At 37.2% G+C, this 16,432-nt stretch overlaps 1 protein-coding gene across 1 annotated transcript in view; it reads left to right on the top strand.

Moving 5' to 3' along the window:
• The window catches only part of LRRC7 (leucine rich repeat containing 7), a 478,750-nt gene that overhangs the window by 360,832 nt on the left and 101,486 nt on the right, over positions 1-16,432 (top strand). The window contains exons 11-12 of the mRNA XM_008139425.3: positions 2,659-2,731; positions 14,456-14,585. Of these exons, the coding sequence (XP_008137647.3) occupies positions 2,659-2,731; positions 14,456-14,585 (203 nt within the window). The remainder of the gene's footprint in view (positions 1-2,658; positions 2,732-14,455; positions 14,586-16,432) is intronic.

Genomic DNA, 16,432 nt, shown 5'->3' on the forward strand with positions numbered 1-16,432 from the left:
CAGAAGCTATGACTAAGAACAGGTAGTTATTTTAAAAAATAACCAATTAGAAATCCTGGAAATAAATATATCACATAAAGAAATAAAATATTTTGTAATTATTTGTTTAAACTATCTTCCTTTAAGAAAGTAGCCTGCTGGTCTGGGAAAGGCAGCTGAGTTCAGATTCTGGCTTTTCTGCTAGCTGTGTGACCTTGAAGAATAAATGAATTAATCTATGTAACATTGCTTGCAATAGTACCTGGAACATAGTAAGTACTCAATATTAGCTGTTATAATAATATAATCATTATTATAATCTTAGATTTAATGAGTGCACAGTATTTAGGCTTTTAAAATTCTATTACATGTGCATAAATTTCATGTAAATATCAGCTATAGTATTAAGTAAATTACATTAATATTTAAATATATTTACTACTAATTATATATTTATATCTAAAATCATAATAAAAGGCCTCCTTTTTCTTTCTCTTTAGTACTTCCTAGTTGGGAGTATAGGATAAAGAGGTTGGGACTTGGGGAAGGGTGCCAGTAGAAGGAAAAGAATAGGATGAAATGCTTTTGATTCCTGTAGGGTAGACAAGGAGAGTCCAAGCAGATGTGATATAGAAATGCAGTAACAAAATTATCTGCCAAAGGAAAATAATGAGTAGCAGTGATGGTGTGAGGCCACTGGCCTAATTCCATTCCGAGGGCAATCAGATGCCTACAAAAGCTCCAATATCTGTCCAAGAAGCTCCCCTTGGATGGAATATACGAGTGACAAAGTAACCACATCACAAATGAGTGAGGTGCCAATCCAGGGAGGCCTACCTTGCTTCAACTTTCAAAGCTGTAGAAATGTCTGTCAATTGCCAGAGCCACTACCCCATTCTTTAGGAACATCTGTTACATCAACCTTTTGGCCTTAATCCTTACCCTGACTCATAATTTTCTCCCTACTACATCACACCTGGGGACTGCGATTCTCTTAAAGAAGGCTTTGAGACCTAGCTGGCTTCCTGGTGTTGGCTCAGCCCAAAACTTCTTGTGACCCAGTCAAGTGATGTTGAGGAAATCAACCCTCCTCTAGCTCCACGGGGGCGGGGGGGGGGGGGGGGGGCAGGGGCAATAATTTGATCAGAGTTAACAAGTCATACAAAATTTACCTATGATTCACAGTCTTATTTTCTTTTCACAATTGATGAGCAAGCTCAGGAGTTCTTTTACACGTTCAAGGTTGATATTTTAACATACACACCAGAGAAGCGAAGGTGACTCAGTCACCCTTTGAACGGAGATGAATATGGCAGTGGGTGTCCCAGCTTCAGAGATAAATGACCCCAATGTGGATTGTCCTCTTTTTCAGATGCTGGGCTGTTTTCAGTACTGTGTCCTGGGGTCACAAGCTGATGTATTAAGCTCTAAGTATTATAGGCATTTTTTTCAAAGCAGTCTGACAGTGATCACATTTCTCCCCGCCAGAGTAGAGATTGCGAGTGCCTCTGAAGACTGTGTAACTGAGCATACTGCAATTGAAAGTCCAGCCGCAGCTTTATTTCAGAATTGCTGTGACTTACTCTAAGCCTTTAAGGAATCCTTGCAATACTTGCAGTGGGCGGGCATGGTCTTCTCAACGCCTGCTCACAAAACGCTGCCTGTACGAGGTACTCCTCAGGAACACACACAAATGCCGTAACTTTGGATGGACACATTGCTACAGTAATATATTTAAAAAGCCTAGAAAAACTTCATTAAAAAATGTGTTTTACCTTGTTTAACGTCCTTTCCCAAACACTAACTTGTACCCATCGGAACAAGTTTTCTGCAAAACACGTAGTCTAGAATATGTGTGCATATTTCTAATGTAAAACAAAAAATTAGCCAGCTATTAATGCTTTGCCCTTGGATTTTTGGCTATTTAAGCCATATTGATATTATATGTTATGCTATGGCTGGATAAAAGAAGTGGTTCTCAAGTGGTTCTCAAGTGGCTAATATTCATTAAAACCCTGGGAGTAGAGAAAGCAATACGGGTGTGGAGAGCATAAGTCAGACAGCAAAGATAAATAGTTGAAATTTCATTCTTGGCAAGTTCTGCATAGTGTATTAAAAATTTCAAATTTTTGTGCTCACTGCTGATCCAAGTCAAGGTTTTATGGTAACAAAAAGAGTATGACGTCATTAGTTGTAATTTTCCAAGTGTATAATTATAACCACTGCATTGTCCTACTTCAGTACCCGTTTGTTAATTATTGGGCTTAATTCAGATTTGTTTTCCATTTGTATGACAACAGGAATGTTAGTTATTAGTGCTTAGAAGTTAATTAAATATTAAGTCACATCTGCCTTGAAAAATTGCATCTGGTCCATTTGCTGCATAATAGAAAATGGAAATGTGGCAGTATTCCTGTCAACTCACGTTTCTATGGTGCCCTTTGTTTTGTTTACTTGTCTGCATTGATGAACTTGAACTCCTGTTGACATAAGTAAATTTTTGCAACTGGAAGGTCAAAACTAGACTGCACACAAATATCAGTTTGTAGTTTTTATATATGCAGAGTGCAGCCAATTAACATAACAAACATTCATCACAAGTAATTATTTTATTTCTTTTATAGTGCATTTTCCATCAAAAATCTGTCCTTGTGTATTAATAAAACTTCTCTGTTTTAGGACTGTTGAAAAAACTAACTACTCTGAAAGTGGATGACAATCAACTTACAGTATTACCCAATACAATCGGAAAGTAAGTGCCAAAGTTTCACACCAGCCAACCTCCCTGAAGCCAGAAGGAAGGATTGGTTGAGTTTTTTAATTCAAAACATTTTCCACTACAGATACCAATAATCTTATTCATATGTAAACTTATTTTAGACCATATTTTATTTAGTTATAGATTTTATATATCTTAATTTAAATATCACATTGACACCCAACTATATAAAATCATGAAAAATGCTTAACCATGACTCTTTCATAAGAAAGTGATTGCCCAACCTTCAATTATACTCTTGCCCTTAATTTTACACATTACTAATTTGATGTTTTGACTGCGTAGTAACTCTAAATTCACTTGAATATGTCTTAAAAAATAAAATCAATTTAATGTGCATTATGTATATGTTACCATTACATTATTAGTAATATTAGATATTTATAGAATTACTAGTGTTCCTGTTGCAGGAAAAATCCTGCAATAGGGTTTCCTGCTGCACTCTACCCCGCCCCGCCTCTGCTCCTCCCTTGTCCCCTGGCCTGCCTTCTCCGCCCGCCAGCCCGCCCCACTCTCCTTCCTTCTCCCCCGGCCCTGCCTCCGCTCCTCCCTTCTTCTCCCCCCGGCTTGCTTGCTTCTCCGCAGCTTTGCTCCCTTCAGCATCTCTTGGCTTCTTTCTACGCTGTCTTGATATGCAAATTAGCCGCCATCTTTGTTGGGGTAATTTGCATACTCGTCCTGATTGGTTGGTGGGCGTGGCTTGGTTGGTGAGCATGGCTTGGGCGTAGCGAAGGTGCGGTCAATTTGCATATTTGTCTATTATAAGTTAGGATAATGTATTTTAGCAGTTAAGGAGATAGCCATCTGTCTTAGCTTGCACTGTTTAAAAGTTTCAAGATGAAAGGTTAGCATTGCATTTTAAGGATAAAACATAGGTTACTTATTTGAGAGCAATTTATATCTTTTTTTTGTTGACTTTAGCATTTGGTTCTCAATTATTTAAGAAATATATATTCTTACCAGTGTTTCACTGAAATGCTTTTGTCTACAACTTACTATATAAAGTGAGAAATCAATAAGGTGGTCTTCCTTCTGAAATTATGTAAGACCATTTTATAGGGGTCTTGCTCCACATCTCAATGAAGCATTATATAAATCTGTAATTTAACAGGTTTGGTTGTACTTGGGGTGGGGAGGATTTAAAAAAAAGGATTTATTAGGTATAACTGACATGCAATAAGCTACATATATTTAAAGTTTACAATTCAATAACTTTTGACATAGACAAAAAGCCATGAAACCATTGCCACAATCATGATAGTGAAAATATCCTTCAATCCCATAGGTTTTCTGGTGCCCTTTCCACTTTACTTCACCCCAAGTTGGCAAGTAACCACTGATATGGAAAACTTCATTGGCTCAATTCAAATTCCAATGTTCAGACTTTGGAGAGTAATAAAAGTCTCAATCATTTTTTAATATTTTTGTGTCCTTATCATACCATACGTTTTGTTCTACAATTACTTCTATTTTCTCCAAGATAAAGTAGAGCCAAATTTACCTTCTTTAGGGGTACACAAAAGTAATTATCTTTATCAGTCTGATGCATTTTAAAAGCTTTCCTATCTTATTATTTTCTTAGGCACTAATCTTTCCTGTTAGATCAATAATGAATTCAACTTCATTTATCTCTACAAAAGTTATGATTGGTACTTTGCCACTTATGTTCATATTTCTTATATAAATTTATATAAACTAATAACTCTAGCTCTGTGAAGATAAGTTAAAGAGGTTTGACAATGTAAAAACAGACAAAAAAGGTTTCTTTTTCAGTATGCAAGTAAATTTTATGCTAGGTTATTTAAATATTTAGTTTTCATTTTAGTTTTTCAAAATTGATACTTTTTGGAGAGAATCAAGATGGTGGCATAGGGAAACACTGGAATGCACCCTACCCCCCACAGCCATATCAAAATTACAACTAAAATACAGAACAACTATCATTCGGAACCACCTGAAATCTAGAAGAAAGAAGTCCTACAGCTAGAGAAGTAAAGAAAGTACATCAAGGCTGATAGGAGAGGTGGAGGCTTGGAACGGGCAGGTCGATACCCACATGTGGTGTTTTTTTCAATCATGAGGGATATCTTGGCTGTGGAGGCCTCCCGTTAGGAGCAAAGGGTCCAAGCTGGCCCACACCATTACCTGTGGACAACAGGGTAGTGAAAGCTTGGGGCAGGGTGGGAACTGGGTGGAGGGGAGCAATGGGGGAGAATAAGGGGAACATCTGTAATATTCTCAACAATGAAAATTTAAAAATAAAATAATTGGAAAAAATTGCTACTTTTTTTCCTTAAAAGTACGAAAAAATTATCAAAGATAAATGGTCCTAATTAATTCAAAGGTTGATACTGGTTTAGAGGGATAAAGGTTAATAATCTTATCATAAAAGCTCACTTTTTAAAGTTATTTTCAGTGCCATTAAAATCCTCTGATTATTGTTTCAGGGAAAGTAAAAGGGAAGTATTAGGTTAGTCCAATCACAAAAGCAGAACTTTTTTATAAAGCAGTAGGGAGTATATGGGAAAACTCTATCTCTTCTGCGAACCTAAAACAGCTCTAAAAAATAAAGTATTTTAAAAAAGAAGAAGAAGAACTGACAAACTGGGTTATTTAGACTTGGGTATTTGGCACACATTTTGTCAAAAATGAACAAAGTGAGCTTGACAGTTCAAGAAACAACTGACAGTGTTTGTTGCCAACAACAAAATTAGAGCTATTAAGCAAAAATTAGAATTTTGGAAAATTTTATCTGCTGCTGTGAGCTTGAAAGCTTCCCAATACTTAAAGGCTTTTCTAATATTATGAAATGTGCCAACATTTGGAAAATTTGTTTAATTCAGTGAAGCAACGTTTTTCAAACAACTAATGCATTAGTTATAAAATCAGGCATGAGTAAGAGACCCATTCAAAATGGAAAACAGACCAGTTGATTTTAATGTATTGATATAAAGAGAAAGAAAAGTTCATTAGTATGGTTTCAGGTTGCACATTGCAATAATCCTCTAAGAAACTGCCACTTGCTGAGTTTTGGTGTAATAGCAAAAAAAAAAAAATAAAAAAATTATTATTATTATTTTAAAAGGCTTTAAATTTTTTCTCCCTTTTGCAACTACATATCTATGTGAAGCTGGGTTTATTTTACATAATTCAATCAAAACAATGTACCCCAACATATTGAATACATAAAGCATGTAAGAGAATCCAGTTGGCTTTTATTAAGCCAAACATTGAAGAGATTTGCAAAAATAAAAAGAATGTCACTCTTCTCACTCAATGTTTTTGTTTAAGAAAATATAATTACTTTGTATAAAAATATATTACCTATATTAACATCTCATTGGTTTATTCTTGTTATTTAAGAACCAAAAAATAATTATTTTTAAAATTACTGTTTTAATTTATAATATGGTAGATACCAATAAACATAAAACATATAAACAAAAGTTCTTAAAGGTTACCAGTGATTATTTTTTAGAATGTAAAAGGGTCTTAAGATGAAAAATTTTGAAGATTTCCATTCTATATCACACCATGGATTAGATAGTAAAATTATGACAACTATTGTCTAACTTATGTTCTCACTTAAAGATAGCACCTGCATACAAATGTTTTGCATCTACACATATGGCAAAAATAGACTGTTTCTAAAATTTCATAGTACACTTTAATAAGAAATTTGTATGAAATAAAAATAATAATAATTAAGTACTATCATTATTTTGTTTTCCTTAGAAAATTCAGAAATGATAGATCAGAGGTTTAGTTCAAGGACTAGAGTTAAAATTTTATTATGGTCCTATTAAATGGCAACCCAGATCACATGCATAAAGTGTTTTATAAATAGTGGAATAGTCTGTATTTTATTATGCACCATTCTATCTAAGACTCTGTGCATCAGCTATAGTGACCAAAAATATTCTCATTCTGCACATAGAATGTTTCCATATGTTACTAGATTTGTCTTTAGCAACTTTGGTAGTCCAAATATTAAAAACTAATTTTAAAAATTCATTTTTCAGTATTTTTCACAGTTGAAATAAATTCCATGACTTTTTGCCAATCCTATATAATAAAATGCTAATATGCAAATTGACTAAACAGGCGGAACAACAGGTCGCTATGGTGCACTGACCACCAACATTGCTTTATTGTACTCTGTACCTCTTCTTGCGCTCAATGCAAGAGCTGCCCCCTGGTGATCAGTGTACTCCCACAGACAGAGCACCGCTCTGCCAGAAGCCTGGCTCACAGCTCTCCTACCTCCGCAGCAGCCCTAAGGATATCTGACTGCTGTCAGTCGAACATCCCTCAAGGGCTCCCAGACTGCAAGAGGACACAGGCCGGGCTGAGGGAACCCCACCCCAAAGTGCATGAATTTCATGCACTGGGCCTCTATTGACTTATAAAATTGTTTATTTTTCTTGTTGAGCCTAGGAGTGCCAGATGCCCTAAGAATTGGATGTGCAATGAAAATAATAATAAATAACTCTTTGTATGTGTTCACATTGCGGGTGGACACCAGGTTGGGTGGTTTGCATGCCTTCTTATGTAGTTAAAGGCCCATTAATACTATATTCAAAAGCTTAGCTTTGAAATCTAGTAACTTCTCTTAGCCTAAGTTTCTGTATTTGTTGATGGGACATGTACGAGAGGCAATTGAATGATGTTTCTCACATCAATATTTTTCACTCTCTCTCTCCCTTGCTCTCGCTCTAAAACAATCTATTTGAAGGAATATATCCTCGGGCGAGGATTTTTTTAAAAGGAAAATATCACAGGATAACTTTTACATGTTTCAGAAACAGACTGTTCAAAATGTGTTTTTTAGGGTACCTTTCTACCTCATGACATTTCAATGGAGCACTATATCTATACCATAGGCTTTGCATAAATTTAATCCTCATGAAACTACATATTCAGCATTACCAACCAATTTTACAGATGAAAAATCCATTCATAGTAAAGTTCACTCAGTTAAGTGGTCACACTAAAATTGGAACCCAAGCCTGTCTGAATATTTTCCACTGAATTATATCACTTCTGTGTAAGAGTTAAAAATGAGCTAAGAAAGTGAAGCCCAAAGCCATTTATTTTTATGTTTATTAGCATCTACATTAATATAAGATATAATGGCTTCTAATGGTCATAAATGATGTTAAAGTGAAATTATAGATTATCTATGTAATATATTCACAGTACCTCTTCCCTATTAGCTAGGTAATTGAGGGTTAATGAGTCAGTAAGATCTTCCCAACCAAGACTAATTCATGAAAACTAAAGTAGAGAAAAATGTAGAGAATATTTTTAGAAAATTAAGTGTTACTATTATTTAATTTCAAGCATTACTACCTCCAGTTCTGACACTTGTACTGATACATGAAGAAAAGCAAAGCCTTACTAAATACAACACCCGTAATATTTATATGGATTTTAACTATTATTGACATGTTGTGTGTGTGTTTAAATGTTTCTCTTAAAATCGTTTCAAGGGCTTTATTTAAAGCCTTGCAACTTAATGTGTGGTCCCAAGCCCAGCAGCATCCACATCACCTAGAAGCTTGTCACTGGATAACCCAAACCACTGAATTTGAACCTGCATTTTAGCAAGTTCACCCAGCGATTCATATGTGTAACTGAACATATGAATGAACAATGTTTAGGAAACATTGCTTTATTGTACTCTATACCTCCTTGGCAGCTTTCTTTCACTTTGAATGGTACAATAGACTATAGATAAAACTGCAAAATATAAAGAAACTTTTGGCATTTTAAAAATATTGTATGGATATTTTTAGAGATAGAGGAAGGGAGATGGAAAGACAGAGGAGAGAGAGAAACATCCATCGGCTGCTTCCTGCACGCCCCCTACTGGGGATTGAGCCCGCAACCTGGGCCTGTGCCCTGACCGGGAATCAAGCCTTTGACCTTTTGGTGCATGGGACAGTGTGCAACCAACTGAACCACACTGGCCACAGCGAGGATTTGTTTGTTTGTTTGCACAAAGTATAATTAATATGTCTTATTTATCCTATCTAATAAAAGAGTAATATGCAAATTGACCATCACTCCAACACACAAGATGGCTGCTCCCATGTGGTCAAAGATGGCTGCCCCCATGTGGACACAATATGGCCACCACAAGATGGCCAGCAGGGGAGGGCAGTTGGGAGGGACCAGGCCTGGAAGGGAGGGCAGTTGTGGGCGATCAAGCCTGCAGGGGAGGGCAGGTAGGGATGACCAGGCTGGCAGAGGATGGAAGTTGGGGACGACCGGGCCTGCAGGGAAGGGCAATTGGGGGGGACCAGGCCTGCAGGGGAGGGCAGTTAGGGGTAACCAAGCCTGTAGGGGAGGGCAGTTAGGGGCAAACAGGCTGGCAGGGGAGCTGTTAGTCATCAATCAGGCTGGCAGGGGAGTGGTTAGGGGGTGATCAGGCTGGCAGGCAGAAGCGGTTAGGGGCAATCAGGAAGGCAGGCAGGCAAGCAGTTGGGAGCCAGCAGTCCTCGATTGTGAGAGAGATGTCCAACTGCCTGTTTAGGCCCGATCCTACTGGGATTGTGATAGTCCTGGATTGTGATAGGGATGTCTGACACCGCCCCCCCGTGCACGAATTTTCTGCACCGGGCCTCTAGTTGAGATATAATTGACATAAAACATATTAGTTTCAGAAGTACAACATAATGATTCAATATTTGAGTATATTTCAAAATGATCACAACAATAAATCTAATTAATGTCTGTCACCATACATACTTACAATTTTTTCTTGTGATTAGAACTTCCAGATATGCAATATATAGTTATTATGCTGTACATTATATCCATAAGACTTCATGATTTTGTAAGTGGAAATGTGTACCTTTTGACTGCCTTCACCCATTTTTGCCCACCTCCCACCCCCACCTCTGGCAGCCACCAATCCATTCTCTGCATTTTCTTGGGTTTGTTCACCTATTTGTTTTTAGATTCCACATAAAAGTGAGATTATATGGTATTGTCTTCCTCTGTCTGAGTATTTTTTCACTTAGTTGGTCTATGCCAAATGTGATACAACTGTATTCGTATAGATCTGGAATTAAAATACCTTAGGTGATTTCTAACAAGATAGGCATCAATAGTCAGTTGGAATGTTAAATTATTAATTAGAATCTTTTGAATTTCAGAAATCATTGAAGAATGTGTGTTTTGCACCTAATATTTTTCCTCTGTATCTCAGAGATGTAAAATACTTTCAGGCTATAAATTATGAATTCAGTATATACACAGTATAGGAAAAAATGTTGTCTTTTCTTTAAATTTTTTACTTATTTTATTGTTTAAGGTATTACAAATAATAGCACATATGTCTCCTTTATTTTTCCCCATTGACCTCCCCCCCAGCCTCCCCTACCCGCCGGCTGCTGTAAAAAAGAATGAATTCTTACCATTTGCAACAGCATGATTGGAACTGGAGAGCATTATGCTAAGTGAAATAAGTCAGTCAGTGAAGGACTGTTGTCTTTTAATGCAGGAGGTTCTTGCTTTGCACAGTAGTGGCAGACCATAAAAACAAGTATGCTGCAACCTGAAACTGTTCAAAACAGTCCATGAGGAAAACTATGATTGTTCTCAAAAGCTCTTTCAAAACCTTTTTCAAAACATTGAACACTTGTATGGTTGTTTAATAAATGTATAGGGAAATGAAAAAAATAGTAAAGCCAATATTTATTTAGTACACTGTCATTGTAAGCATTAGGAACATCAAGAATTACGATGTTTTATTTATTTTGTAAAAAAAAAAAAAAAAAAAAAAAAAAGGCCTATCAAGCCTGGCCAGTGTGGCTCAGTGATTGAGCATTAACCTATGAACCAGGAACTTCATTCCTGGTCAAGGCACATGCCTGGGTTATGGGCTCCATCCTTAGTAAGGGCCATGCAGGAGGCAACCCATCAGTGATTCTCTCTCATCATTGATGTTTCTATCTCTCCTTCTCCTTTCCTCTCTGAAATTAATTAAAAATATATTTTAAAAGAAAACAACACTATCAAGATTAATTTGAACAGTGCGTGCCTTCTTTTCATCATGTAAATTATAATTTGGAGTGAACATTTTTTTCTATGTGGCAGTGAATTGTCGTACTCCTTTTTAAGCTTGGATTAGCTTCCAAACTTTTATCCTTCGTGCTTTCGATGTCTAGAAACATCTCTGAGAGTTTCTTTAAGGTGAAGTTGATTCCCAGCATCACTTCCTCTGGGACATCGTCATTTTCATCACAATCACCTTCCTCATTTTTGTCAACAGGTTCGCCTCCACTAAGATCCACTGGCAGCATATCTAGTCTCTCGAATAGTGGCAGGCAAATTTCAGCAGTCAGCCATTTCTTCTACAACTCCATATATGTTTGATTTGAGTTCTGCAAAGTTATTTGCACAATGTGCTGAAAGTCTCTGCTATACTGCACCCATGTTACTTGCTGTTCCTTCCTGCCATGATGCTTGAATACCTTCAGTTGTATGCTTTATGTCATATTTCTTCCAAAACACAGCTAACCATAATGTTTGGTCTTCAACTGAGGCATCGATAGCCTATTAAAAGGCCTACGTAAGATAATAGGCTTTCAAAGTTGAAATAATTCCTCTGTCCATTGCTTGGATTAATGAAGTTCTTGGTGATAAAAGCAAACTTTCACATTTTCATTTAAATACCCCAAAGAATTATGATGACCAAGAATACTCTCCAACAGTAGTAGTGCTTTAAATGTTCAGTATTGTGCCTGTAGTATCCCTTTATTACTGATTGACAAGTAAGCAACACAACGATGGGATTTACAGTCTGTGTGTGACCTGAGTAACACTGTGCAGTGACTGATCGCTGACAGACTTTGAAAGAAGAAACGTGGCTAGTCACTGTTCAGACGCGCATCTGTTATTTACACGGTGACTCTGGACTGAAGAGTTAGCAGTGAAGTTCATATTTTACACAGTTACTCACAGTTAGTTTATGAGGTAACTGAAATTTGAGTCATGTTGTTAAGGAACTAATATTATTACATGAAACCATAATAACTGAAATTTGTGCCTATCAGAACTATAGAAAGTAAGGACTGCCTTACTGTGTGACTCAAGACTAACTTCAAGACATGTTTTTATGAAAGTAGGAAAAAATAAGATACCTTAATTATATTTTAATTGTTTAATTCTTTGGTATCAACCTGGAACATACATCAGAAAATTTTATTTAAAAAAAATCCTGGTACTTTTATCACCACTTGCTGAGTGCATGACAAAAAGCTATTGATAGAAATGTCTTTTAACAAATTCTACCAAATATATTAAGTGCATTATGTGTAAGACACTGTGCTAGACTTTTTTTTTAGAAACAAATAAACTGTTATTGGTTTCCCAATACATTGACCCCTTTGCCCACCAACACACACACACACACACACACAAAACACACACACACACACACACACACCACAGTCACACAGCCATGCACACCTGGTACTCAGCGACATAACTACCCCTGCATGTGAGGGTTTCAAATGATTTAGAAACAAATTTATCAGGGTTCACTAATACAAAGAAAATATATATCCTGAGTATGTATTTTATGGCAGGCACTTTGCTAGATTCTTTACTTACAATAGTTCATGAAATACTCAGAGCAACTACATGAGGCAAGACATATTTGTATCCTCGTTGCAAATATAAAGAAAGTAAGGATTAGAAAAAAGTTATAGAACTGGTCTGTGCAAAAGAAAAAATTTCACTTAAGCAGCACTTGCCAAAGAGGTAATACTCAAAGCGGAATGCTGTCTCACCTCATCTGATTCTAACCTGTTGAAGCTCTTAAGGACCATGGATGGTGAGTTACTTTGGTCAGGGTCAGATTTGACCTGACTGAACTCATTTCTTTCTTGACCCATGGATAATGGGACTTGATTTACCTTGAACACAGACTTGTGAAGGTATTTCACTCTCCACATATTGCACATTTTTAATCCTTAATTAGCATAACCCACTGCTAGCTCCCCCTTTTGGCACTTAATTTTCCCCCTCAGAGCACTACTCCATGAATTTCTTCACTGCTATGTCCCTTTGCCTGTCAAGTAAATAAAATCAGCTTTAATTTTTGTGCTGTGGGTTTTTTTTTATTTTTTGTTACCCAAGATAATACATCTAGTAATTGACAGAGCTCGAGTACAGATCTATTCTGACTGACTAAAAACCCACATACTTAATTTCTGTGAAACTAAATGAGGGGAGTAAATGGCAGTCAGACCAGCCAGTTCCAAGGTATAAAAAAGGAAGCTGATTCTACAATCTAGTCCAGAGAACTCTAATTCAGTCTTCTCTTTACAAGGGCAAGATCTTCCCCCTTGGGGTTCCTTCCTATTACAGTAATAACAATGATGTGAGTAGTGATGACAATATAATAATATTAACAACAACATCACTGACAGCTTAAATACAGCTAGTGCTTCCTCTGTGCCAGGCCCTCTTTCTTTCCCTGCTGTCTCAAACCAGCCATCGGAATGTCTGGTTCCCTGGTGATAACTTGAAAGTGCATTCACGCGAGTCCTTTCTGTAGATACAGGGTCAAGCTGGCTAATATGGAGCGATAATGGTTGTGACAAACTGGAGAACTGTGACCAGAGGCAACAGCCATTACTTGTTGTGGAAGACTATATGCTCAGTATTTCCAGGTCTTCCTCTTTTTTAAGAGGTACCAAAAATCACCCGGCCAGTGTGGCTAAGTGGTTGAGCATCAACCTATGAACCAGGAGGTCACAGTTCAATTCCTGGTCAGAGCACATGCCCAGGTTGCAGGCTCGATCCCCTGTGTGGGGCATACAGGAGGCAGCCAATCAATGATTCTCTCTCATCATTGATGTTTCTCTCTCCCTCTCCTTTCCTCTCTGAGATCAATAAAAAATAAATAAATAAATAAATAACGTTACCAAAAGTCTGGGTCATTATGTAGAGTTTACCACTTTAAAAAAAAAAAAAAAAAAAAAAAAAACTGTGTAAACCAAACACATCTGCAGGTTGAAATAAGCTCTGTTTGCAGCCTCTGCTCCAGAGGCACAGGCTAAGAGGCAAGGTCATGCAGGGTCCATGCTGTCTGCATTTAGGTTTCAGCTTTCCTACTGTGTGTGGCCTTAGGCAAGTTACTTCACCTCTGTAAGCCATCATTTCCTTATATGTACAATGGAATTTAAAATAATAGGTATAGAATTGTTACAAGCAAAAGATGAGTTATTTATATCTCTAAAATGCTTAGCAAAATACCTTGCATTTAATCAATATTTTGTTGTTACTGTTTGGCCCCTTTCTTGGGCCCATCCTCTATGCCCTTCTACCTACCCATGCCAGTTATGTGTATTCATTCCAAGGACATACTTTATGAACATCTGACTATAAATGACACCTATGTTGTATTAAAAACTAACAAACAGAACCATCTCTCATTTCCAATGGTTCGATTAAATGACAGCTGAATTTAGAAAGGGGGAAAATAAACTATATTTATTTTACCAAATGAAACCACTTATTAAATGGTATTTAATCACTTGGCTAAACTGATAAAATAAATTTATATAAATTATTCAGTCACTAGATAATGTTTTTGCTGAATCTGAACATGTGGCTTTTTCAAAAGTTTTTTGCCATCTGACATTTTAAAATGTCTAACTAATGTATTTATCTTTTCAGTTTATCTTTATTAGAAGAATTTGACTGTAGCTGTAATGAACTGGAGTCACTACCTCCTACTGTTGGCTACCTTCATAGTCTTCGAACATTAGCAGTCGATGAGAATTTTCTTCCAGAATTACCCAGAGAAGTAAGGAATGAACTTGTTTCTATTAATTAACCTTTAATGATTCTGTTTTATGATTAAATCTAAAGAAATATAAAGCAGTCTAGATTCATGAGTTGAGTTTTGAATAGTCATAGGAATTGTCTATATATACGTATATGTATTTGTTAATCATTCTCTTTTAAATGAGAAGTGATAAGTTCTTATATTCAACCCAGAAAATGCATTTAAACATTGCTTGCAAAGGAAAGTAATAAAATATTGTAAATTAATTAATGCTAAGAAACAAATTTTTGAATAATTTATATGTTTTGCTTTTAAGAAGAGAAATAAATATATTGAGATCATTATATTTCCATTCCTAAAGTGAAAGATTTTTAATGTAAGTAATTTTTTAAAGTATCATGTTGCATAACAATATTATTTTAGCTTCAGGATACACCAAGAGGTTGGTTTTTATTTCTAAACAGAAGTTTTATTTATTAATGTCAAGGAAAAAGCGTGAAGTATGTTTTCAATTTAACATTTTTACAAAATGCTTCCATGACAATGGAGCAATAATCTATATATCATTTATTTCCTTTTTTTCTTTATTGATTGAGGTATTACATATATCATTTTAAAGCCCGAAATTATAAGTAAAAATGACAAAAAAACATTGTAATATGAAGTAAAACTAACTTTACCAAAGAAATGTCAACAATACTTCACATTTGAATATGTATGATCTATTACAAACATAGATATGTTACTATTCACTTGGATGGGCAAAAACAACATGACATAAAACAATTAAGTGTTCTAATAATAAAATTATTTAAAAAACTAGAGGCTCAGTGCACAAAATTCGTGCACGGGGGTGGGGGTGTCCCTCAGCCCAGCCTGCACCCTCACCAATCTGGACGTTCTCTCACAATCCAGGACTGCTGGCTCCCAACTGCTCACCTGCCTCTGCCTGATTGCCCCTAACCACTTCTGCCTGCCAGCCTGATCACCCCCTAACTACTCCCCTGCCAGCCTGATCAACACCTAACTGCTCCCCAGCCTGCCCGATTGCCCCTAACTGCCCTCCCATGCCTGCCTGGTCACCCCTAACTGACCTCCTCTGCTGGCCCGGTCACCCCTAACTGCCCTCCCTGCTGGTCTGATCACCCACAACTGCCCTCCCCTGCAGGCCTGGTTCCCCCCCAACTGTCCTCCACTGCAGGCCTGGACCGCCCCCAACTGCCCTCCCCTGAAGGCCTGGTCCCCCCAACTGCTCTCCCCTGCAGGCCTGCTCCCCCTCCAACTGCCCTCCCCTACAGGCCTGGTCCCCCACAACTGCCCTCCCCTGCTGACCTGGTCTCCCCTAACTGCCCTCCTCTGCTGGCCCGGTCACCCCTAACTGCTCTCCCTGCTTGCCTGATCGCCCACAACTGCCCTCCCCTGCAGACCTGATCAACCCCAACTGTCCTCCCGTGCAGGCCTGGTCCCCACCAAATGCCCTCCCTTGCTGGCCTGGTCTCCCCCAACTGCTGGCCTGGTTACCCCTAACTGCCCACAACTGCCCTCCCCTGCTGGCCATCTTGTAGTAGCCATCTTGTGTCCACATGGGGGCAGCCACCTTTGACCACATGGGGGCGGCCATCTTGTATCTTAAAGTGATGGTCAATTTGCATTTACTCTTTTATTAGATAGGATTATTCCTTCATAATATGTAAAAGAATATGAGATGTACATTGCCTTCATATCTAAAGCAATATGTAAATAATGATACACATATTTCAAAGAGTAAGATTATAAAAATTAATACACATATTAAGAGGATCTTAAAAGTGATAAGAAATGTGTAAATTAATCAAATTGTTTTATAAATTATAAAAATATAGTCT

The sequence above is a fragment of the Eptesicus fuscus genome, chromosome 9, assembly GCF_027574615.1.
Source record: "Eptesicus fuscus isolate TK198812 chromosome 9, DD_ASM_mEF_20220401, whole genome shotgun sequence".
NCBI lineage: Eukaryota > Metazoa > Chordata > Mammalia > Chiroptera > Vespertilionidae > Eptesicus > Eptesicus fuscus.